Source organism: Ctenopharyngodon idella, chromosome 14 (assembly GCF_019924925.1).
Source record: "Ctenopharyngodon idella isolate HZGC_01 chromosome 14, HZGC01, whole genome shotgun sequence".
Lineage (NCBI taxonomy): Eukaryota > Metazoa > Chordata > Actinopteri > Cypriniformes > Xenocyprididae > Ctenopharyngodon > Ctenopharyngodon idella.
The window spans coordinates 16,730,025-16,756,781 of record NC_067233.1 but is presented as its reverse complement, the minus strand read 5'-3'; the positions used below and the strand labels follow the sequence as shown (position 1 = coordinate 16,756,781).

The following is a 26,757-nucleotide window of genomic DNA, read 5'->3' as shown; positions in this document are numbered from 1 at the left end:
CCTTCTGTGACTTACTCTCTTTGTGGAGGGTGTCAATGATTGTCTCCTGGACCATTGCCAAGTCAGCAGTCTTCCCCATTAGTGTGGTTTCAAAGAACAAGAGATACCCGGAATTTATACTGTAGGGATGGTCATTTAATGAAACTCAAATGTAAATATTCTAATATTTTGAGATACTGGATTTTGGACTTTCATGAGCTGTACGCTCTAATCAACAAATTAAAAAAAAAAAACTTTTGAAATGTTTTACTTTACATGTAGGGAATCTAGAATATATGAAAGTTTCATTTTTTAAAATAATTTACAATAAAAAAATGAACTTTTTCACGATATTCTAATTATATGACCAGCACCTGTATATGAAGCTGTAATTAACAAATATCTGGGAAAATACGCCTGTACTCAGGGGCTTCAATTATATAAAATTATGGGGGACTGGTATAGAGGATTTTCACAGGACCCATTGCAAAATGAATAAATAAATAATATTTATGGTATGTAAATGCTTGCTGGTCTTCAATAACATGTCAAATTAAAAAATAAGAAAAATGTCTAGGAATGGTAACATTTATATATTTCTATATGCAAATATGTAATGGTATGTCTTTGACTCTTGAATTTGTAATTTTTTGATCAATGACACATTTAAAATTCACTACTCTCTGGTGTGATCCACATATACCCAATAAGGACAGTTGATTAAAAAAAAAAAAACAGTAAACTGGTGTCTATTGTAAAATTTTACTTATAATATTTATTATGCACAAGGTACAGTACAAAATCATGGGTCTCTAACATGGCAGCAATCTTTTTGCCCAAATGTCCTCAGGAAACTGTCATCTGCATTTTGTCCTCTTCATGGTATCAAAGGGGGCAGAGCGCTGAAACACAGCAGCAGATTTAGCAAACATACAAGAAACAAGGAACACAAAAATGTGTGAAAAAGATTATACAAGGTCCATAAATAGAGAAAGACAATAAACATGACTTTGAAAGTTACACAGAGCTAAGAAAACAGAAGTACAATGGTCAATGATGATGAAGAAGATAAAGATATAAAAAAAAAAAAAAAAAAGCTTTTTAAAAAAGCATCTGCATGATTAGGTTGCAAAAAGAGCTACAGAACCAGAAATAATGAGTGTAAGGCCTAAAGGCATTGAAACATAATCCAATATCAGTGATGGAACATAACTCCTTTTTTCTAAACATGTTCTGTTAATACAAACATTACTTCATTATATGAGGCAGTTTTTCAATCAGGGATTGTACCTGGTGCACAATGATATTGCAAACAAAAGGTGCTTTTCTAATTTTTGAGAATAAAGTGATGGTGAGAGAAATTTCGATATTTATAATCCTAAATTGTATTGTTACAAAACTTAAACCATAATATGACTACTAGAAACAAAAATGGGTTCTAGTATGATAATTTTTTTTTTTTATTATTACAAATGGGGAAAGACAGCATTTATTTGTCAAAATATACATTTTTAAGGGGTCATCTGCATTCCTCAAACATTAATGCATATATGATCACTAAAGTCTGAATAGAGGGCAACCAAGCACCCTCAATGAACTTCCATAATAAGTTTCATCAGCCAGATCTACAGAGTATGTTGAATGAGTTTTTAGCTTGGAATTATTAAATGGCAAAAAATTTAAAAGTTACGGGTTTCATGTATATAATTGACGCTTTGAGATTTCTGAAAGAGTGCAAAACATTCAGAGGCACCTTTTAAAGTTTACCTGCTCATAGACGCATACAAACATGACTAAATTTCTCTGACATTCTGAATGGATAATGAATGAGGCATCTGAAAATTTTGGACCAGTATTTTGAGATGGTGGTTGAACTGAAGTAACTAGGGGAAGTACAGATAGGCCTTGTGTAACATCCATCTTATCTAAGAAGTACAAACTCATCTTTCCTAAAAGCATCAAGACTCAAAGGCCACAAGCATGGAGAACGAAAGGTGATACAATCACTCCTCTAGACTAAAAACTTAAAACTAAAAGTTTCTTTAGTTTTGACAATTTTCGGAGAAGTGAAGTAAAATGACAGGTTTCACAAAAACACAAATGCAACACAAAGTGCATGATTGAAATCACGCAGGTTGATGCTGGGTATGTCACACTTCTTTGTCCTTTTTTGACAGTAGCACTCTTTTTTTATTTTTTATTATTCACAAATCAGCTGAAAAGATTTACTAGGACTCCTATTATTCATTCTCATGTAGCCACTCAGCTATACTAACAGACAGACCTGAAGAAATCATTTCAAGCATGGTGACCCGTGGAGCGTAAAGCCATATTTGGGCCTGATGATGTTGCTATGTCATTGTAATCACATGGTAAAGGGTCTGCTGCTTTGGGGGGTCTGCGCTTTCTTTTAAAAGAAATGATCAGACATGTTCTTAAAAAACCAAATTGGTTAGTCAATGAAATGTATTCAAAATCTATGCATGGCAGATTTCGTACGCAAGACAAAACAGTATGGTTTGTGGTGCCCCATTTCAAGCCCCCATGAGGTCATCTTTTTGTTTTTATCAGAGAATGTAAACAAGTCAAGGAGGAAAAAAAAAAAAAAAAAATGCACAAAAGAGCACCAGACACTAATTATATACCAACTAAAGGACTGAGAAGTCACAGTCCCACAGCACCAGGTTCAACCCTCTTTATGGACTTTTCCAAGAGGACTTGGGTTAAGAAGGCTTAAGAATGATGCACATGTCCATCTTTCTCAAAAGTTGCTTTGCATTCAGCTGGGCACCGACTGGAAAAACAGCAGCTGACTTTCCCTGCAGGTCACCCAATGTGTCCACTGTCCTCATCAGAGAGAGAGTTTGTGTGTGAATGAGATGGATGTCTAGCATGAATGCAGGAGAGCTCACTTTTCTCCTTCAACAGACTCATCCCATGATGATTCCTGGTCATCCCCCTCCACTTCCCCTAAGTCCTCATTGCCTTCAAAGTCATCATCCACATATTCATCTGCCCAGTCGTCCTCACACTCACCTCGGTTCACCTCCTCTTCATCTTCTTCCTCTAACCCCATCCCTCTGTAGCCCATTTCTTCAACATCATCATCATCATCATCATCATTATCATCATCACCACCCACGACCTCAAGGCCCTCATCTTCTCCCTCATCCACGATCACTCCTTCCACCACCTCGCCTTCATCACTCATATCTTCCTCCTTGATGTCCTTAGAAGGGGAAGAGGGTGGCAAAACCACATTGTCCACCACCTCGTCTGCATATGGGTCTCTTTGGGCTTGGAACACAGGTCTGTTAGTGGTGGAAATGAAGAGCGGAGCAGCAGGCAGTAGGGTAGACTGTGGTATCCTGCCAGATGTTGCCATATTGGGCTGCGGGTTTAGGATGCACGTATCATGCATGTACTCCCGAATCTCGCCCGGTTCCAGAGGATTGGGGCCACATGGGTCGTGCTCGCTGCAGGACAGCTTGCCGTCCAGTTTGGATATGAACAGCATTCCCTCGCGGTGCTGTTTGCAATAGGAGTTGGGACACATCTCGCAGTAGGACGCCGCCTCTTTCCCGCACTCGTTGCACTGATGCCACGGACACTCCCAACGGCCTGAAAAATGCACACGAGGCAGATTCAATCATGATTCTGCTTGAATAAAATCCTGAAAAGCTGATTCAGCCACATTCTCAGACAGTAATCATTATCCTACAACATGTAAATTTACAAATAGCTGACTAAATAGCCAACAGTGGAAGAGTTTTTCCATTATTTAGCATTACAAAAGCAAGAAAATTCCTTTTAAGTGCTGAAATAATTTTGAAACAGTTTGTTAAAATTAAAAGTGAATGTTTTTCTGTTTGTTAAAAAATGTTAAGTTGTATTTAACCTTTAAACTGAGGCCCAAGGACCCCCCCAGGGGTGCCACAAGGAGGTGTGAAGAAAATTAGAATGAAAAAAAAAAAGCAGATTTTACAAAAAAGGATTTTAGGGTTCACATTTTTATATATTAGGTATGTTAACAATTTGTTTAAACATTAAAATGCTACTGTGTAATACTGCTTTCTAAAGACTGGTCAGAAATCAGGAGATTCATTAATTATGAATATTTTACTCTTTACAGCCATAGTTTTCCAGAAAGAAATACACAAATTTGCATAATACATCTTGCCACAAACTAGTAATAGCAAGCAGCAAATCATGATTTTGTCATGCTGTTACATACACTACCATTTGGGGTCAGTAAGATTTTTTATTTATTTTTTTAAGGAAATTAATATTTATATACAGCAAGGACACAATAAACTGATAAAAAAATGTCAGTTAAGTCATTTATAATAATACAAAAGTTCTTTTGAACTTTCCATTCATTTCTTTCCAAGATTTCTGAAAAATTTATCACAGCTTCCACAAAAATATTCAGCAGCACGACATTGATAATAATAAGAAACTTTTCTTGAGCAGCAAATCAGCATATTAGAATGATTTCTGAAGGATCATGTGACACTGAAGACTGGAGTAATGATGCTGAAAGTTCAGCTTTGTCATCACAGGAATAAATTATGTTTTAAAATATATTAAATTGAAAACCGTTATTTTAAAATGTAATAACTTATCACAATATTGCTCTTCTTACTGTATTTTTGATCAAATAAATCCAACCTTGGTCAGCACAAGAGACTTCAAGAACATTATAATAATAATAATAATAAAAAAATTTAAAAAAACTTATCGACCCCAGACATAAGAACGGTAGCGTAAACTAAAGGCTTTCATCTTTTTTTTTCTTTTAAAAATACATCAACACAAGGAAGAAAAGGTGAGCCTACCATGAAAGAAACGTCATCATAATCATAATCATAATCAAACTTCAGAGCAAGGTATAATAGCATAAGATAATGAAACAAGTTAAATTCAAGAGACTCGTGTTGTTTGAAAATGAGCCACTCACCTGCAGGTCTCTTGGACAGATTCAAACAGTCTGCATGATAGACCTTAGGGCAACCGGGCTTCTTACAAGACACAATCTGCCCTCCATCACCACAGTAGAAACATTCATCCTCTCGCTCCTTGGTGACCTCCAACTGACTCTTGCGCTTCGCAGCAACCTTCTTCTTCAGTTTCCGTGCCTTGTCATCAGATGTGGGCTGATTCTGAGAAAGAGGAAGTTGTCACATGGAGTATGACAGAACAGGTAAATAATGAAGTGTAACATACAAAAAGTGCTCAACTTTAATCCTGAATATTCCTTTAAAAACAAATCTATAATACATGAAGCATGCATCACCTTCGGTCTGACACCAAGGAATCCGCTGCAGTTGGACGCCCCACATTTACACACAGTCTTCCCGTTACCCAGACACTCCAAATTATAGTTGAAAGTGAGTTCAACACCTGAGAACAGCCGACAAACCTATTAAATATACATTCACCCACTTTCTTGTACCATATTATCTACTTCAGATTTAAACCCACCTGTAGGAATGTCCTCTAACGCAAACAATCCGACCCTGGTGTCTCCATTCACCGTCCACTTCTGTGTCTCACAATTTGGCTGGCAGCTGTGGTTCATAAAACGCGCTTGGTTTCCTTTCGGCCCGGCATCTATGATGCGATCCTGCACGTATATGAAGGACACAGCCCGGTGTCAAGGTAAGTGGAAAACATGTTATCAGGAAGATGAGATCTGGATTGAGAATCGACTCAGGTGACTGACCTTATCCAGCGTGAGCATGTAGAAGTTACAGATGTCGTTTTCCTGCGCATGTTTGATCCTGGCTCGACACTCCTCTTCGTCAATGACCTCTCCAACATACTCATTCACAAAAGCTCCCTATTGGTCAAGTGATGTAATTGAATGGGGAAGAGAGACATAATTAGTAAAGCACGAATAATACCCAATAAAAAAAGTATACACATCCTCCTGACTACCAGAAAAAAAAAAAGAAAAAGCTTTGTGAATTTAGTTTTTTTTTTTTTATGTCATTACATTGTTTAGAGCATAAGGAAAAAAAAAAAAAAATTATATTTTATTCATGTTATGCTATGTCCTCTGTAGTGGACCTCAGGACTCAGTTTAAAAAAAATAAAAATAAAATAAGACATAAATAGACACGAAAAGGCAAAAACAATGGGATTTTTTTTAATCACCAATCAATTTTTGGTTTCAGGATCTTTTATACCAAACTTTATATAAAGATGATTCTCAACTATATTCTGAAAGATATAACAGAATGATTTGATATACCATTTTGCTTAATGCAATATGTGTGTAAAATGGTCATAAATGTTTTTTTCCCTATTATATACAATGTATCTACACGCTGTATATAATTTGCATATTAATGTGTTCTTGGAGTAACATGTAATGAAAAAAGAAATGTTATAATAGGAGTAATAATTGGCAAGATTTCCATAATAATATCTAATATTTCACAGGAATATTGATATATAATTTCTTTCCCTATTCACTTGTTGTCTCCCAAAATGCCTGACAGACATGAAGTCCTGTTGTCCTCTACTGAGGACATGTATAAAATCAATGTCCTGTTTCATAACAGAAAGTCATATTTTGTTTTGAAACCCCATAACATTTTCCTGAGATGTTGATTTGTGACAAACAATTTGAAAATTAGTCAGATGTAAATGATAATAACAAAATATTATCATATTTCCATAAGGGTGTTAAATTTGATCACTAAATTAATGTCAGCCATTTTAAAGACCAGGTAGAGGGAGTGCTCATGGTGAAACCTCCGAACATTTGGTATCTCTGAAAAGCCCCGAATGTGCTCTTTACAGGACATCCAGACTTAAAACTGTGACATGCAAGTTCTCAGAGAAATTCACTAAAATATAATGTCCTCTACAGAGGACAAAATACCATTGCTGGTAGTCAGGAGGATATAGTATGGAGATGTATATATATACACACACACACATACACACAAATATATATACATTATATGTATACATTATATGCATACAGACAAACACACCAACAATAATTTATATAAATATAATAACAAATTGTAAAAAAAAAAATAATAATAATAATAATTTCTCTTATGTTGTGTTTACCGACGTGAGTGCGGGACAATCTGTCACTCACATGAGATCAAACCAATAGCAAACTAAAATGATCCAATCAATTCCTGATGGACAAAATCAATTCCTGCCCTACATTTTTTTCTTGTTTGAGAAGCTGTTTCACTTATATACGTTATAATAAGGAAGAAAAGACTATTACAACTTCCATTTCACGGCCACTAAAAAAAAAAAAAAAAAAAAAAAAGCGGCATGTTAAAAATACCCACCTTCTTGATGTCAGACACACTGCGTAAACCCCACCCACGTGACAGTGTCCTGAAGATCTCCACCTCGGTGTATTGCCGTTTGGTGAAGCACTGGTTCTGACAATTCTCCCCTGCTGGACACACTTGAGGATGACACTCGTACATCAGCATGCGATTGATGCACTCCGAGTCAATGCCGCACGGGTTCTCGTCTGTCTTTTTGCAGTTGCAGCGTGGTATCTCAGACAGATCTGCCGTGATTATTTGCACCTTCCCTATTGGTCTGTTCACCTGAGCGAAAATCGATCAGTGTACATGAGATCAGTGTCACTATCTGAGAGGGGAGCATTAAGAATATTAAAGGGACAGTTCACTCAAAAATGAAAATTCTGTTATTAATTACTCACCCTCAGGTCGTTCCACACCCGTAAGACTTTTGTCCATCTTCGGAACACAAATGAAGATATTTTTTGATGAAATCTGAGAGCTTTCTTATGTGAATAAAAGCCTAAATTCAATCTGTTCATCATATAAAGTGATCGTGTCTTTTCAGTATATTTGGACTAAATCACTCAATTCATATGGATTAGTTTTATGATTTCTTTACGAACTTTTTGAGGAGTCAAAGTGGTTGCGTAGCTGTCTATAGAGGGACAGAAAGCTCTCAGATTTCATCAGAAAGATCTTCAATTGTGTTCTGAAAATGAACGAAAGTCTTACAGGTTTGGAACGACATGAGGGTGAGTAATTATTGACAGAATTTTCATCTTTGGGTCAACTAACCCTTTAACACAAAAGAAATGTCTTAAAGGAATAGTTAACTCTCACCTTTATGACATTCAATGCTATTTTTTTTTTCCATGGAACACAAAATGAGAATGAGTAATATGGACTTCTATGCTCCTTTTTATTATCAAGAAACTGTTGATTTATGGAAAAGAGCTGCATATATAGTTTTCAAAAAGTCTAATTTTGTGTTCCAAAGACAAAAATAACAGTATATGGGTTGGAAACGACGTGAAAGTGACTAACTAATCAAAACTTTGATTAACTAATAAAAAGTTGTTAACAAATGATTTATTTAATTTAATTCATTATTGTCATTACCTTAATGTGTCTGTACGGAGGAGGTTTCTTGTCGTTCTTCCTGTCTTCTTGAAGCTGTCTCATCTCTTTTTCCGCCTGCAGTTCCCTGAATCTTTCGGCCGCTTCATTTAAAGCTAAGAAAAAGAAAAAACAATTCTTTAAACCAAATTTATCTCAATATCGAAGGAATACACATTTTAAAGTGGGCATAATATGAATGTTTTGTTTATTATTTTACTATGTTCCTTGAGATTCTCTTATAATGTTAATTATATTTTTCCACAAAAAAAGCAAATTATATATATATATATATATATGCAGAAAAAATATTTTCAACCCTCATTCTGACCCTGTCTGAAATTATCCATTTTAAGGGGCGGCTTTTTTTAAGTCTTGTCAAACGGCCACTGTTATGATTAGCTAACGTCATTGCATAGGAAAAAGTATCCAAATAAATATAAAATCCTCCAATGCAATCTGGGACACATTAAAAATAAACCATCCACAGAGATGCAAACGAGCTGTTTAAACAGGACACATCAAAGCAAATGTTCTTTTACTCTTCCATTTGTCCTGTTGTCGGCAGACTCAAGCGCATGGAGTATGTCAGAAATTGAATGGGCATCTGTATAGCTGTAAAGCATCTGAATGCCAGTGGGCAGGGCCTATGGTGCGATGACGTACAACGATTTGTCGATGTCTTGCTTTACAGGCAGTCACATGCAAATATATAGTCATGTGTCAGATGCCACAAAACTACCATCAAAAATACCATCAAAACAAGCTGATTTTGGAGGTTGATTACATAAATGCTTTTTTTTTTTTTTTTTTTTTTTTTTTTTAAATAATAGAGGACGTTTTAAGCTATGAAACTTTTTTAAGCTACAAAGCCCTATTATATATATTAAAAGATCAAGAAAATTTGATTTCTTTTGTCAAGACCCCATTAAAACATAATGATCTGGCATGCTCTATATGATATCATATCATTTAAGATGTATGGTATGCATGCATCTTTGAATATTAAGGCTTTACACTTCTATAGTGACTTCAACTTTTGTACAAAATTTCTTACACATTACAAAAGGATCCATATCAAGTTTTTGTCCAAACCAATGTCATCACAACATACATGTCAAAATCCCTCTCCACATAGCTTTATTTTAGACATCATATATACTCTGACTGGCTATGATGGTATGGCATCACATAGCAGTTTCATGTTCAGTGTGGACAAATCCCTTATTATTATGTCACTTAATTAGGACAGATAAGAGCGTAAAACTACCTTTCTTATAGATGGCATCTGTACCCTTTCCCATTTTGTCCTTATTGTTGGCATCCCCTTCCATGTAGGGAAAACAGCGAGCCTGATACGTCCACACATAGTCTTTGGAGCCAAAGAAGTGTACAGGAAACTCCCCCACCTCATGCCTTATACGGTAGATGTTATCAGGAACATTTTTCGGTTGAGTCACTTCAGCGGGCCACCACCTGGCACAAATGCATCAGTGAATATCATCAATATTGCACTATAATTTTTAGAGGAAAAAATTGGTGAAACAACATGCAAACCTGTAGCGGCCCACTTTCACCCAAAGAATGTCCTTGTAATGGGGCTTCTTTCCTGCTCGACAGTCGTTACAGAACCAGCTTCCCTGGGGCATCTCAATTTTCAGACAGTCACGGTGAAAGGCAGCAGGGCAAGATTCACAGCAGAGCAGACTTCCTCCTAAAGAAGTAAGGGCCCATTTTTTGGCCGTTTTATCACCCGCCACATATATTGTAAGTCTTGTTAAAGGACTTACTTTCGTATTCTTCAAAAAGCTTACGCTGTATGTCCTACGCCTTCCCTATTCTACTTACGGAAAAAATGTAACTGTGCTGCGTTCGTTCCGTAAGTTGAATAGGGAAGGCGTAGGCTTTTTGAAGAATACGAAAGTACGGTTTTGGCGGAAGCACTTGGAAGGCAATCATTTGTTTATATAAAGCATATACATTTACATTTTTTTCAAAAATGACCAATCGTTTCGCTAGATAAGATCCTTATTCCTCGTCTGGTATCATTTAAAGCCCTTCGAAGCTGCACTGAAACTGTAATTTTTTTTTAAAAGCACCACTGATAGAGAGAGTGACGACTGGTGTACGTACCTTCAGAACACACAAAACACCAGCTGACGTTAATGTGTTCATGGTTTTTGCACCCTTTGCGTGGAGTGAAGTGATTGGGGCACAGGAAACTGTTATTGGCCAATGGAACGCTGCCAGCAGCCATACAGTAGTCACTGGCATGGTAAGCCACAGGGCAGCGGACACAGCGGGTTAAACGGCCTGTGAGATCAGCAAGTTATGATCACGGACACATCCTTTTGTTATATTTAAAACTATAGATTTTATTTCTTCAAATCAGTGAGTTTTTAATCTTTGCATATGTAATAGCTGAATGATGGTCACCTTTGGAGATACCAGGATTGGCGGGGTTGGTGATGTAGCAGGACAGACAGACGTGGAGGGAGCAGCGGAAGCCGCGGTTCTGAGTGATGGTGGGGGAATGTTTACGTATACAATCCATGTGATAAAACTTCCCACACACAGGGATCATACACCTTTTGACCTCCTTGTCAGGCTTTTTACACACAAAACATGTGTGCACACCTACAGGAAGGAAAAACATAGACATGCACATTACAAGTCTTAAAGTCACCATGAAATCAAAATAGACAATTCTTATTTTTTAATGGAATACTGCAGTATTTATTATAAATGATTTATCAGAGCACATAATTTTTTAAATTCTCGTAATCTTTAATCAAAATAAGTTCCCCTCCCTCTTGCAGCGACTTCTCCAATGATGTGTTTACTAACGTGAGGGCGGGACAACCTGTCACTCACAATAGATCACAGCAAGCCCCACCAGATGTTTTTTTCTTGTTCAAGAAGCTGTTTCACTCAGATATGTCACAATAAGGAAGAAAATACTATCGCAACTTCCATTTCATGCTGACTTTAATGTGTTCACTGTGTAATCGTTATTGAACTGAACTTTTTTTATGCAACTGGATTCTTGAGGAGTGACTGCCTCATGATCACAATATCATAATTTGAAAAAGACTGTGTGTTAGGTGCTGGTCACTCACCTGTCTTACACTCTTGGCAGATAAACCGGCCTTTAGGTGTCTCAGTGAGGCCAATGCACTGCAGATGGAAGGCACCACAGCACTGCCCCTCACAGAGGAGCAGTTCACCTGTCTTCTCACATACCTACACCATATAGTCCCAAAACAGTTTTACACTGAACGGCTATGATGACAATTTTTAGGTTATACACACTACCGTTCAAAAGTTTGGGGTTTGTAAGATTTTTTTTTTATGTTTCTAATAATGTCTCTTATGCTCACCAAGGCTGGACTTATTTGATTTTTTTTTTTTTAAAAAAAACAACATCAACATTATGAAAAATTTATGCAATTTAAAATAACTGTTTTCTACTTAAAGTTGTAAATTGTAATTTATTCCTGTGATAGCAAAGCTGAATTTTCAGCAGCCATTACGCTCCAGTCTTCATCGTCATTTGATTCTTTAGAAATCATTCTCATATGCTGATAGGTAGAACGAACAGCGTTCATTTAAAATAGATTTTTTGTAACATTATAAATGTCTTCACTGACAATTTTGATCAATTTAAAGAGATAGTTCACCCAAAAGTGAAAATTATCCCATGATTTAGACAAGCACTATCGGAGATATATTTAAAAATATCCTGGCACCTCCATGTTTTATAATGGTTGTGTGTGTGTGTGTATTTTAACTTATAAAGTTTTAAATATGGATATTTATCTTATAAAAACGCATCACTTCACTTCAGAAGGCCTTTACTAACCCCCTGGAGCCATATGGATTATTTTTTATAATGGGTGGATGATTTTTTTGGGCTTCACAATCGGGCTCACCCCTTCACTACCATTATAAAGCTTGGAAGAGCAAGGATATTTTTAAATCTATCTCCGATTGTGTTCGTCTGAAAGAAGATAGTCATATACACCTAGGATGGCTTGAGGGCGAGTAAATCATGGGATAATTTTCATTTTTGGGTGAACTATCCCTTTAATGCATACTTGCTGAATAAAATGTTTAATTTCTTTCTTTCAAAAAAATAAATGAATAAATAAAATCTTAGTGAATGCAAACTTTTGCATGGTAGTGTGTATCAATATATGACCAAGCTCCTAAAGCAAAAGGACTAAAAAGAGAGGAAATTATATTGTCTAAATCTAATATTATCTGCATCCAGCATTTGGTATATATAATATTTTTACCTGGCAAACATTCTCCTTCAACGATGCACCTCCGCCTTTCTCCCCTGATTTTCTATTGGTCAAGAGTCCTGAGAAGTCACCTGATAAAGAATCTCTGCTTGAAAAAGCACTGTCATTGAGTCCTGCACCAAAAACCTGAAAATTAAAATCAAGTTTTTAATAACACATGGAAAAACTTATACAGGTTTGAAATGACACGAGGGGCAGTAAATGATGACATCATATTAATTTTAGGCTGATGAAAAATGTGCAGCTTATAATAATGACCTCAGAGATCAGGGAGTCCTCGCCATCGGTGTGTGGCTCCTTTGCCTGAGGCTTTGACGGACTACACTGCTCTCCTTCAAGCTGGTTCTGGCAGACACTGGGTGCGTCCTGCTGGATTGGGGACGATGTTCTTATCTCATCCTCGCTTTGTGCTGCCGCTGAGGATGACAAAAATAAATCTCATTGCAAATTTTTCCAAAATATGGTGATGGATCATTTATAATATTCTCAATAAAATACAACAAATACATGATAGAATATAGTAAAGCGTGGAAAAACAAACCTGATACAGCACAAGGGCTTGATGGCGTAGGTCCAGGCTCTTCTTGTTTCTGTAAAAACATCAGTAGTATTGCTTGTCAGATTCTCTAAATTATCATTATTAATATTACTATATAATAATGCTTAAATTAATTTTTAAAATATTACATTTTACATTAGTAATTTAAAAATAAATTTAATTTAGATTTAATGCCTATATTACTATTAAAAAAATAAATAAATAAAAATTCCATATAAAGTGCATCCCAAAACATCACCTGCAAATCTTTGACACCTGAGTCTTCTTGGCTGTTATCGTGTTGTTTACTCTCCTTATTTAGCAGAGGTAAAAGAAGAAAAAAAAAAATGCAAAAGACCCCAAAGAATGTAATAATTTTTCACAAATCATATAGAGACCACAAATTCAGTACTTACCTCTTTCTTTGGGACCTTCACAGAATCCCCCTCAAAGGTGCAGTCTAGAATTTTATGTACAGGCTTACGTGACCTCTTTCTATCTGAGGATGCTGCAAGAGCCATATAAAGTATGTTTATACATACAGCTGAGAGTTATAAGTGAAATAAGTTGTCTTTAAGTACACATTCTTACCAGATTTCTTCTCACACGACTCTCTGTCCAACGATGTGCCTCCACAGGATGGCGGTGAAGGTGGGGCAATACCATCAGGTTGTTGTTTCTGCTCATCTGGTGTGGCCTGCTCAGAGGGTTTTTCAGGTGAAGAGCTTAAAACATCAGGTTCGATCTGTTCTGATGCCGGCTGTGCAGCATTAGTGTTGGTGATCCAAGATCCCTTCAGGAAAAGCATGAAATAACATTCACATACAGCAATACAGTTTGCACACTTTAAAGGGGACCTATTATGCCCCCTTTTACAAGATGTAAAATAAGTCTCTAATGTCCCCAGAGTGTGTATGTGAAGTTTTAGCTCAAAATACCCCACAAATCATTTTTTATAGCATGTTAAAATTTGCCACTTTTTGGGGGTGAGCAAAAAACGCAGTTTCAGTGTGTGCCCTTTAAATGCAAATGAGCTGCTGCGCTCGGCCTAAGAAGGCGGAGCTTCACGAGGTGATTCTCCGGTGACAGGATTCATTCAGGACGCACTATAATGTCAGAAACTGCGAATATATGCTGCATGGAGATAGAACAGGTATAGTTTAGTTTGATAGCGGTTATAACTTATATTGTCTTCTTGTTTTTATCCACTATATTAGTACAAGCCTGTTTACCGATGAGTTTTATAACGTACTTCACACAAAATATGAAGCGTCTGTTTTCACTATAGAAAATCACTGTAAGAGCTTTATAAACAGTGCAAGTGTGCATTAAAATATTATCCATAAACTCTCTCTCTCTCTCCCTTGCATTATCATCAACATACACAGCGAAGTACACAGAAACACTCATTACAACTAACAGTAAACAAATATATAAAGACCTTATGCCTTTTCGGGTGGTGCTTAATAAACTGATAAACTTTACATCCATAAATCAACTCCGATTGACTGTAATAAAGTGCTCTCACCTTCATTACTGTCGTATCCAGTATCACTCTGGAGACTGTAAGCTGGATCACGAACAGTTTGTACTAATCTATTCTTGAGTAAAATATTTTAGCACAACCTCTGTTTTGTATTGTCCCTTTGTATTGACATTCGTTCAGAAAGCAGTCTGGTGTGAAATGATTCACGCAGACATAAACAAATTTCGTTAGAATTGAATCTTCGATAACAAAATTAATCCACCTCGTCTTCAGCGGCTCAGATTTCAGGAGTAAATGAGCTATGTGGATTCATCCATCCAGCTACAGAACACCTAAAACGCTTGGGAGACATTCTCGTCAGTGCAGTAATGGCGGACTGTACAACTCACTATGAACTCGCTCAGGGCGGTTCTATGTTAAAACGGCAGTGTCTGTCAACATTCGTGTGCGGGGCCTGTGGCTAATGTGACGTCACATTGCCAGGAACCTGCAAACAGCTTGTTCTGAGACACTGCTTATGATTTATGGGGATTAAAAAAAAGGAGTGGTTGGATTTGTATTATTATAGGGTGGCTGTGTACACACACTGCCAACACACATTTATGTCCAAACACCATGCAAAAGTGAATTTTGCATAACAGGTCCCCTTTAAGAATACCTTAAGAATAAGAATAAGCTTGATAGCTTGATAGCTATGGTTTCCATTTACTTTTGTTGTATGGAAAAGAGCAGGATATTAAAACCTCTAAAATTAAAATATTTTAACTGACATGAGGGTGAGTGTGATGACAACATTCATTTTTGGGTGAACTATCCCTTTCAATACCAAAAACTGATCAATATTTGTAGGTTGAAGTCCACTAGGTCAACAGAAACAACAAGTGTTGCAGAATTAGCTTACCGTTTTACAGGATTCAGGGGTTTTCTTTGTTTTCTTCTTTGTGGAAAATATTTGATCATATTCTTCACTCCATTCAATCAGCCTCTTGCTTGGTTTTCTGAGTCTTTTGTTTTCTGAGAACAGAAGAATTCATTGAATTTTGCATAAAACAGTTATGAGATTTTCAACTTTTGAGACTTCCAAGCAACCTTTGAGACTTACCTGAAGCATCTTTTTTATCAGGGCTGTCAGAATGAGCAGTTTCTTGAAGACTGTCTTTGAAGACTCCATTTAGCTCTGTGGACACCTTCACTACATCTTGATTCAAATCAACCAAATCGTTTTTTGTTTTGGTGCCAAACGTTTGCCAGCGCTTTTTAGGAGCAAACTTGGAGATGGAGCCCTTGCCACAGACGTCAGGAACAGCATCATGGTGAGAGTTGGAAAGTTCCCCTAACAGAGGCAAACCCTTTTCAAGTACATCCACACCTACTGATGAGTTCTGCTTCTTTAGTGGAGAGACTAAACTGTTCCCATCATCGTGTTTTTTCATCTCCTTTTTCGCTGCTGATTTTGGCTTGGCCTTGCTCAGTTTTGAGCTGCTCGGCGTTGACGTCTTTCCCTGCTGACTGTTCTGATCCGCAATCGCCTTCCAGTCCTTTTCACAAAGCACCTCATTCGTTGCATCTTCTCCAGCTGGGATGAGAGAAGGTTCTTCCCTGATGAGAGAGGATGGAGATGTGGGAGGGAGGGTTAAAGGTTTCCCTTCCTGCTCCCGGCTATCATGCAGGTCCTTCAGGAGCATTAGGAAAGTGCTGAATTTGTAGTTTGAATCCGCACGGAGCGAAGGTTCTCCTGAACTGCATTCCTCTTTGACAAGAGACTTGAAAGAAAGCTCCTTCATATCCTGTAAAGCATCCATGGGAGAGACAGAGGGAGAAGGGATGGACGAAGACGATGTGTCCGAGATCATGCTCTCATTTTTGATATTAAGGGAGAATTCAGTCACCTCTGACTTAGGTCCTTTATGTCGAGGTCCATTATGAATGCCATTTTTCTCATTTCGGATTCTGGTAAACTTAATAAGAGTTGGGTTTGGGGGTGTGTGGGAGATGGAGGCATCTGTGGACTCTTCACTGGCCTCCGTTTTTACCTCCCATTGTTGTTTTAACAACTCAGAACGGTCAATGGGGGATGAGCACTTGTTGGAAATCTCTGAGCATTCATCGCCAGCACATGGTGAGCGAGACTTTGGCTCCTGACTTAAGTCTTTCTCCTTGGTTTCTTTTCTTGCGGCAAGTGCTCTTAACATTAAGCCATTGCTGGCAGGCAAATAGTAAGAGTGCATGGCGAAAGACCCATCTGACGACCCTGGGGAACTGCTTTCCTTCTGTCTGGAGTTCGTAGCCCTAAGTGTTTTTTCTTTGGGCGTTGACTTCTTTAGCTTACTGTTTGTTGTGCATTTTGAAATAGACTCTGTTTTCTTCACCGGCTTGTTCGCGATAGCTTTTTTCATCTTTTTACTTGGCTGTACTTTCTTAGGCTTAGTGCTTGATTCTTTTGCCACCTCTACCTGCAGCAATTCCTCTGAACGTTTGGGGCACAGAATCCTCGGGACAGAGTCAATATCTGAATACGGACTATCTAGGGGGTCTGATTTGTGCCATTCAGTGGCTGAGGAAGGTTTGTAGCTGTGTGATAAAGGGTTTGATTTTGATTTAGATGATAAAGAGCTCTCATTTAGTTTTACAGAAGATTTTACAGTTGAGCTATTCTTTTTAGTTGCCTTCTTTTTGCTTCCAGTGCTAGGTTTTCCTTTGTTCTTAATGGACGCATCTAGTCCATTGGACAAAAGTGAGCTTGATGATGTGGACTGTGTATTAGGAGTCGGAGAAGTGGGACTTTTCGGTGCCTTGTCTTCTGTAACAGGCATGTGCACATCAGGAATTAAAGACAATGGAGGTTCACCATTTAACCATTTGGTTAGTGCTGCCTCTGCCTCCAAGACACCAGCTTTCCATGTCGGCATTAGACGCTTAGGAACCTGTAGAACGAACAAAAATAGTAAACTTTCTATCAAAAGCATTAATGTCATTTGATAAGCATTTATTGTTTAAAATATAACAGGGTCATTCCATGTCAAATCAACCTAATTTCAGAAACATCCCCAGCTCAAATTTTTGATTTTGTTAATATTTTTTCTGAAGAAAGACAAACATAAATAGTGATGAAAGCCAAAATATTAAATGTAATGTATGCATTGACTCAGTAATCAAATGTCAAAATGACAATTTTCACCTGAGATTTGGAGCCAAATTACAGGGAGTAAAAATGACTTTAGAAAGATGGCAACATCATTGTTTTATTTTTACACAGAGATTGTTAGGTCTACTTGTAAAATCTGTTGACTTTAGCAATCTTTGTTGCATTATATGCCAACAGTGACAGTTCAAAAATGGGACAAAGCACTTCTTGTGTTTTCTGCCCCATGTTTGCATGCCTGTAACTCAAGAAGTATTAAAGATATATTAATATCCTTTTATATTTTGGTTTTTAACAAGCATTTCCTTTGGTATCTTCATTTTGAAGGCCCCATATGGTACAATCCCAGAGATATGGAGATCTTAACGCAGTTCTGTGAGTAAATTGTACACATTTTTAGTTGCCAAAAAACAAATGTGGGTCTCTTTGCATTTTAAAAAGAAATATCTGAACAACAAATATTGTTAAATCCAGTAATGGATCTTGTTTTTTTTTCTATCAACACAATTGCAAATATACCTGTCTGAGTGCCATAAATATTGTTTTCTTTTGAAAATTTCATTTTCAAGCCCCTATATGGTTCAATACTACAGATATGGGGATCTCAGTGCGGCTCCATGTTCAATTTGTTGCATATTACCTGTTTTCAATTGTCAAAAACCAAATGTGGTTCCATTTGCATATGGCTGATACTTTTTGCATTTAACGGGCAATGTCTCAAGAATAAATAATGTTGAAACTAGAAATGTATCTGGTTTTCCTCTATAAGAACAATTTACAACTTCCTGGGTTCCAATCCTGGGTTATCTTGCTTCATGTTTCACACTGCTCACAATTTACCCGGCGTTAACAATTAATCATGGGTATTCATAAGCGGAGCACCAACGTGGCACCAAAAGTGGTGCTAACCCTGCTTCTAAATTACAAGTGTGAAACGTTCCTAACCCGGGGTTAAAAGCAGTGTTTAGAACAACGATATCCCAAGGTTAGGTGCAAGTTCTGAGTGCCAAAAATCCACTGAAATTGTCAAGTTGAGGCACATTAACGCGCTCTCAAAAGTGTATTTATAAGAATATATATTTGAATCAGTTTCAGGGATATTTGGAGGAAGGGATTTTCAAATACGCAGCATCGTAATAACGTTACCACATTTACATCCCATTATCTACAAGATTGAACCATACAGGGCCTTAAAAATTAAGATTCCAAAAGAAAAGTTTCATAGGAGCAAGAATCTAAAATAATATTAAGATACCTTTAACACTTCCTCCCCTGGTTTCACAGACAAGGCTTAAGCTTAGTTCCTGACTAAAATGCATGTGTGAGCTGTTTTAACTGAAAGAAACTAGCACTGACATATTTTAAATTATGTCAGTGCCACTGTTTTGTCTCAAGATTCACAATAGTAATGTTTTTTTAAAGCATGTTTATAAAAGCTACTTAAATGTTCTAATTGAACTAAGGCCTAATCCTGGCTTAATCTAAGCCCCGTCTGTGAAACCAGGCCAATAAGTATCAGCTGTTTGAAAAGTTACCCACATTTGCCTTTTGACCATTGAAAATGGGTGAAATTCAACTATTTGAACATGGAGTCACATTGGGATCCATATATCTATTGGATTGAACCATATATGGTCTTAAAAATGAAGATTCCAAAAGAAAAGTTTCATAGGAGCAAGAATCTAAAATAGGGCTGGGCGATAAAACGATAACGATATGTATCGCGATAGACACGTGATCGATATCAATAAAAAATGTGTTCGATAAAACCTTCGATATTTTTTATTCTTCGTCGGAAGAAAACAGAGGTTGCGAAGCAAGTTTGGTTGCATTAACAAAGGCACTCGCTCTCTGGTAACCTAGCAACAGCCAATCATGTAACAGTATCATATTTGGTTGCGCCATATCGTTGTCTCGTGCTGGTCTGCTGGATTCCTCTTCAGTAACCGGCGACTGATAAGCAGAAAATGAGTGCCGCAGCGAGCGAGATAATTGTAAATAAAAGAGGAAAAGTCAGCTCGTTAGTATGGCAGTTTTTTTGGATATTATAAGTCTGACCATAGTCAGACCAATGTCGTCTGCAAATTATGCAAGACCGTCGTCCCCGCCAAGACTGGTAATACCACGAACTTGATGTACCACCTTAGCTCACCCTTTGGAGCACAGCCGTATTCAACCAACAACATCTGTAGCTGCAACACCGCACAACATTTTAATTATTTGAGTTTTCCATGTTTGTTGACATTTCTGTCTTAATAACTGAGGGGATTATGATCAGAGGAAGGATAAGTTTAAAATAAAAATGTTTAAATGTAATATTTTTTTCTCCTGGTCCTTATTTTAAAATGGGTCATAAAAAATATCAATAATTATCGATATCGACCGATATGAAACACTGATATCGTGATACAGTTTTCAGCCATATCGCCCAGCCCTAATCTAAAATTATATTAAGATATCTTCAACACTTCCTCCCCCGGTTTCACAGACAAGGCTTAAGCTTAGTTCCTGACTAAAATGCATGTTTGAGCTGTTTTAACTAAAAGAAATTTGCACTGACATATTTTAACACTGTTTTGTCTTAGAATCTAGAAGGATATTAAGATATCTTTAATAGAGTAACAGGCATGACAACTTTGGAAAAATAATATTTATGGCACTCAGACAGGCATGTTCTATACAATTGTGTTGATAGAAAAAAATGAGATACATTTCTAATTTCAACATTATTTGTTCTTCAGATATTCCTCTTTAAAAGAAAAAAGGTATCAGCTGTATGCAAAGAGACCCACATTTGGTTTTCGACCACTAAAAATGTGTACAATTCACCAATTTACTCATGAAACCGCATTGAGATCTCCCTATCTCTAGGATTGAACCATATAGGACATTTAAAATGAAGATACCAAAAGAAAAGTTTGATAATAACCAGAATCTAAAAGGATATTAAGATATCTTTAATACTTCTTGAGTTACAGGCATGCAAACTGACTTATCTCTGGTTGAGCTGACACAGAATGACCCAACAGCATAAAAAGTTGCAACACTTTACCGTGTATTTGTAATCTTTGTCCTTCTGTCTTCCTCTTCGTCTCAGAACAGGGAGTTTTTCAAACTGATGACCTCCTTCAAAAGGAAAAGTGGATTTTGCCGGGACCCAAGCTTGATCTATGATCTCCCCAAACATCCTGACAAAATAGAGGCGACATGGCCGACGACTGGGATCTGCAAGAAAATTTCATCATTCTGTGACAATATGACAACAATGGGTTCAGAGAAATGTTTTAACCTAGAAGACATTTTGCTTTCAGCGGTAATAATGGTAAATATCCAAGTTGCAAGCCAAATATAAATATAAATAAGTACATAAGCATTTACTTTCATGAACAGTGGAAAGAAAATAACATTATCTGTCTTAATGATATAGACAAATGAACTGCAGAAAGTCTAAATATTAAGAAAAAGAGAACAAGTGCACTTTATTTAAAAGGTGATGCACAGGTTACATGTACTTACTATAGTAGTAGTAACAGTAAATTATGCATAATTATAAGTAACTAAACCTAACCAACAAAAAACTCCACAAACCAAACATTAACCTTATCCCTATAGTAGGTGCATGTAATTAATTAATATTACTCTGTACTTATTTGTGTAATTACATTGTAACAACGTCACAAGTGTAAGCAAAACAATAAGTATATCATGTCAATAACATGTCCCATCATCGCAATGCCACATCAGATGATAGAATATAAACAAATTAGACATCCGCTACGAATAGTCTTACAAAAGTGTATCATAACAAAAGAAATCACCTTTCATTTTGGTATGGACTTCAAGCTGTGGGTCAGTGGTTACATGACAGGGCCACCAGGGTCTGCGGTTGAATTTGGCCCATACAACATCTCCAACAGAGTACTTTACACCTGGAAGCTGCTTCTTCTTTGGGCTGTTGGACTTTGGGTTAAAATTTTAAAAAAAAATTGTCACCTCAATCATCATTCATTAAACATTAATCATGAGACAAGACTGCTTAGATTGTTTGTTTACGCTAGTTTTAGCATTTCAGATAAATACAGGTCAAGGGCATACGGCCTTTGTCCTAACCGTGACAAAGATTGTGGCCAGATAAGTTTTACAAAAGAAGTATGAACCAACAAGCACTTAACACCTCTGCTTCAAAAAAACGAAGTTGAGCTCCTAGTCAACAATTCAATGCAATTTTGTGGTTCAGCTTAGGGGAAGGTAATACAAATGACTTCTGTCTATGACAGCTTGCAATTTAAAAATAACTGGGCAATACCAACTTTAAATCAACATACCTCAGCCTACAAGCAGCAAATGTGTTGCTGAAGTCGAGTTGTGTCATTTAGAAACCACTAATGTCACTATACAGAATTGCAAAAATAATGACAGTTTTCAAACAAGTTACTCAAACACTCCCCCTGTGTGCTACTGGTCAAAAAAAAGAAAGAAAGATAGACCCACCCCAAATTCACACTATTGGTCCAGCCAACGTTGCTGTGAAATTATCTGCATCAGCGGGTTACTGTGGTCAATTGAAAATGACCACAGTATCAGTTAAAAAAAAAAATTGGTTATACTGCACATTGAGTTTTCTTTTTTTTTTTGTGTTAATAGTGTGCAAATGAGGTTTTCAATTAATACATACAGTGGGGTCCAAAACTACCAGTGGAATTGTTTCTATTCAGCATTTTCTGATTGCATACAGTTGATTTTTTTGGTCCATTATAAAATAACTTTATTTTGCTTTCATAACAGCAGCACTCAAGGTGCCCCACACGTGTGTAAAACCTGATGATCATGTTCTCCAGCATGATTTAAGATGACCCAAAGAGCATGTTGTGCTTCAATGGAAGCAAAAACATATAAACGAGTTCATATGATCAGCACCTCAAATTTGGTTAGCTGATTCGGTAGAATCTTAAAAAAAAGTGTCATAAAATTTCTTTAAATTTAATGTTTATTTCATGTTTTAAATAAGATTTTGAATCATGGATTTTTAATGTGGTTTCAGACCTTTGGACCCCACTATGTGTGCATGAATATGTATACATATACACTGCATATATATTAGGAATGCACCAAAATTTCGGCTAGCAAAAATGATTGGCCGAAATTTTTCTGTGACCAAAAACAGACGTTTAATTAGCGCTTCTCCGATGGCACATTTTGACTTTGTTCAGTGTCTATTTCGTGCACACAACATGGATAAGCTACAACAGTTAAACGTGTACACTAGCTCTGAACTGACAATATTATTTCCTCGATTTTAATCTGTAATGTTATGGTTTCTCAAATTTAAAATCTTTTAGTCTATGCTGTTTTTTGTTGATGGCAGTAGAATATCTGTATAGTCCACCTGCCATCCAATAATCACAAAAAGCTTTGTGCATTGTTACTTTTAATATGTAGCAAAGTTTCAACTTTAAATTTGATTTTATTATGAAATTTAAACAATAAATGTCATTTTGGCACTCTTTAATATGGCGTGAAAGATCACTGTAGTGCCTTAGTTCAAGTGGCAGCAAGTGAACTGACTACCTCTTCCTCTTTACTACTAGTTACAGCAATAAATAAACATGGGTAAACACCAGAAGGTATGTTGAAAGATAAATTAAAACTTACTGAAATGAATCGCATCTCATGTAATTGCTCAATCAGTGTTTAAACCGGGGAAAGACGTCAATAAAACAGCTTGTAGGCTATCCAGTGTCACTTAATGTTACATTTACCTCAAGAAAGCTATTTAGTGTCAACAAACCCATAACTCTAAAGAGTCATTTTATTTTTACTTAACCTGTTAGTGATGTCTTCATTATGTTTGAATGAAGTCTGTCATGACATTCAGTTATTACAGCTTTACATGTTTATATTTCACCAACAAACTGGAGTAGAAACAATTGTGTTTTAAAAAAGTTGACATAAAAACTGCCTTATGTGCAATTTAAATGTTCGTACGACTCAGTTTTAGCTATTTGAGTGTTGATTATTAAATAAGTTGGATTAATTAATTGATTATTTATGTTCAGGTTCGGTTTTCGGCCTATATTTTCTGTAAATTTTCTGTGACGATCCTGAATTTTCGGTTTCGGACTAGAATTTTCATTTCAGTGCACTCCTTTTTATATATACATATATGTATAAAAAGGATTTCCCTTCCTGGACAACAGCATGTTCTTGAGTGAAACTCTATAACACCTGCTGTACACCTGTTAGGGAAAAACCACAATCAAGACAACAAAACAAATCAGTTGAATATAAAAACATCTTACAGGATTTGAATGGGAGTCACTAGGTGAATTTGGTCTTTTAGAGAGACCAGAGTTGAATATAGAAGCACTTTTCCCAGTGCTGGGTAGATCGCAGTCACTGTCTGAATAATCATCCATACTATCAAAATCCTCCATCATGACCTCGACAGGCAAATGCGAGGGACTAGCAGGAGGGTCAGACTTCACTGTATTTTTAGCAACAAGGTTACAACTTCCATGTTTGTTTGTACTTAGGTCCAGCCTGTGGCTGCTCGGAGACTTTGTATTTGCCAGATTTCGTTTCTGGCATTTCTTTGACGTGTCTTTAAACGGTGCCACCGCTTCTCCCCCACCATCCACATCCTCGTCATTATCCTTGCTGTCCCCGCTGTCAAACAGTGTTGATTCAAAATGCAAAAATCCATGTGGGATGGATGGAAAGTGTTCCAAGCTATCAGAGCTTACTGGTGAGAAACCATTTTTGTCCAGATCCTGAATAGTAGTCCTGTCAGTGTTTCCTTGCGAATTGGAATTGTGGTAAAGGCCTATTCCAAATTCACTGCCGCCAATGGGATTGTGCATGAGCAATTTATTTCGCCCATGAAAGTCCTTGTCCTGCAAACTCATGTCCGCATGGTTCACCATAGTGGTCAGGTCCTGAAGTCTCCTCAGCGGGCTGTAGTTGGAGGTGGATTCTCTCTGATTGTACGCAAACGACGATGCAGAGAGTTTGTAGCCAGAGTTCAAGAAATGCATGGCAGACCCCTGGTCACCCTGACGCTTTGTGCTCTGGTGTCCACAGGAGCTGATGCGGCTATCAAGTGCCTTGGACTCCTGTGGATTGCCACGACACTCCGAGCCATCCCTGCCAGCCACTTTGTAGGACTGATTCATGTTGTCATGGCTCCATCCTGCAACAAAATAAACCAGAAAATGCTTTTAGAAGATGTTTTTAAGATAACATAAAAACCTTAGGATTATAACTCAGGGTTTTCTGAACTTCTAAGCGGTTTGTTGCAACTGGCCACAGAACACTATTGAGTTGTGCATTAAACCAAATGTTTCAAAACAATTAAGCACCAAACAAGATGATTCCACAATGACATTTTTAACAGCAAAAACACTGTAATATTGCAAAACACCAGTATCCCTGCTAAAAAATTACAGCTTAAGCTGTTAGCTGGAGCGAGGTGGAAGTCCACCTGAGACTAGCAATAAACCAGATGCCAGATTAAGGTGGTCAGGATGGTTTTTTGGAGCATGGTAGCTGGTCGACCTGCTAATGACAATCTTACACCGACTAGAAACCAGCTATCATGTTCCAAAACACAGCTAGCATCTTAAAGTGGATTTTGGAACAGGGTCGCTACTCGGGTTTAAGCCGCAACCCTCATAGGCCGTCTTGTCAAGAATCCATCAAGACAAAAATAAGAAAGCTTGAAAAAACTCAACATAAATCGCTATGTCGAAGACACTTTATTATGCCCACACTGGACTGTTTAAAGATGACCTCTGCCGCGATTTCAGTGTGAAAACGCTGGTAAAGTATGTTACATTATCATCATGTGCATCAACAGTTCCCATACAGTCGTACAGCAGTAAAGTCACCCACGACGGTGAGATGAAAAACGCACCAAATACAAAAGGTACAGGAGAGAAATCGCCGGTTCCTTACCATTCACGACTCGGTCACGACAAAACCACCGGAAAGCCCCTCAAATTCGAGCATGTAGCGTTACTTTTGGTCAATTTTTGAAAGCGGATCTGCAAAATCCCAGCAGCATTTGCACCAGTAGGCCCGGCCTCGGCACTCATTTCTCTCTCCAACATCAAAAATGGAGATTAATAAATAAACGAGAATGAAACTGAGCGCCTGTCACTTTCCCGCGAAGCACCACGTCAATACATCGAAACCACGTTTTTCAGCGGCCACGATTTCTATACATGATTGTTTGCCCTGCTTGCCGAATGCCCCTGGTTGTATGTGTGTGTTAAAACAAGCCCTGACTGACTGCTTGTGTGCTTGTGTGTGTGAGTGTGTGTGTGCTGGTGAGAGCGACCAATCGGCACAGCACACCCAACCCCCAGTCGGTATACATTCACATCCACTTAACCCGATTCACTGTTTCCCAGGTACATCTCTCACTTGCAGTAAATTCATATGGACAATGTGTTAGCAAACGCAAGTTTAACTTTGTCCCAAACGCGTCATGCATATTGTCTCAGTCGACGCGGTGCTTGTTGGGTGCATTGAACGATACTACAGTGAGCATTTGCTTTTTAACCCTCACGCCATTTGTTTCCTTGTCCTAACAAAGGCGTAACTTCCTCCATTTTAGAGAGACGACTCGTGCTTTGCAAGGTAGCCGACCACACGAAGTCATGTGAAGAGAAAACACAATTTATTGGTCTCGATTAAAATAAACAAGCTCGCACATGCTTCATTTTCTAAGTTTTCTTTGCGCATTTTGTGGGTGGTTGGAAATTAGGCCATGCCACGCATAAGTGTAATATGTCAGACAGTTATGGCAAGCGGGTTTAACATGTATACCTTACTAGTAGTAACTACCTTTTTTTTCATTACTTGTTTTTTATTGTTATTAGTCTGTGTTCCAATTG

At 37.4% G+C, this 26,757-nt stretch overlaps 1 protein-coding gene across 2 annotated transcripts; it reads right to left on the bottom strand.

The window, feature by feature from the left end:
• Positions 1-727: 727 nt before the first annotated feature.
• nsd1a (nuclear receptor binding SET domain protein 1a) lies at positions 728-26,241 on the bottom strand. 2 transcript variants are annotated; one of them, XM_051859874.1, is made up of 24 exons: positions 25,814-26,241; positions 24,160-25,049; positions 21,679-21,820; positions 20,913-21,085; positions 15,821-17,642; positions 15,620-15,732; positions 13,824-14,025; positions 13,649-13,740; positions 13,492-13,545; positions 13,236-13,284; positions 12,953-13,110; positions 12,686-12,820; positions 11,507-11,630; positions 10,824-11,024; positions 10,521-10,700; positions 9,945-10,101; positions 9,658-9,863; positions 8,391-8,503; positions 7,305-7,574; positions 5,705-5,821; positions 5,464-5,605; positions 5,276-5,382; positions 4,940-5,141; positions 728-3,600 (listed from the first exon to the last, which is right to left on the bottom strand). In XM_051859874.1, the coding sequence occupies exons 2-24, from the start codon at positions 25,030-25,032 to the stop codon at positions 2,888-2,890; spliced, it is 6,345 nt and encodes a 2,114-aa protein (XP_051715834.1). In that variant the 5' UTR covers positions 25,033-25,049; positions 25,814-26,241; the 3' UTR covers positions 728-2,887. The 2 variants fall into 2 exon arrangements, with proteins under 2 accessions (XP_051715834.1, XP_051715835.1); XM_051859875.1 differs by lacking the exons at positions 4,940-5,141; positions 5,276-5,382; positions 5,464-5,605; ... (18 more) ...; positions 24,160-25,049; positions 25,814-26,241 and adding an exon at positions 3,878-4,931.
• Positions 26,242-26,757: the final 516 nt, after the last annotated feature.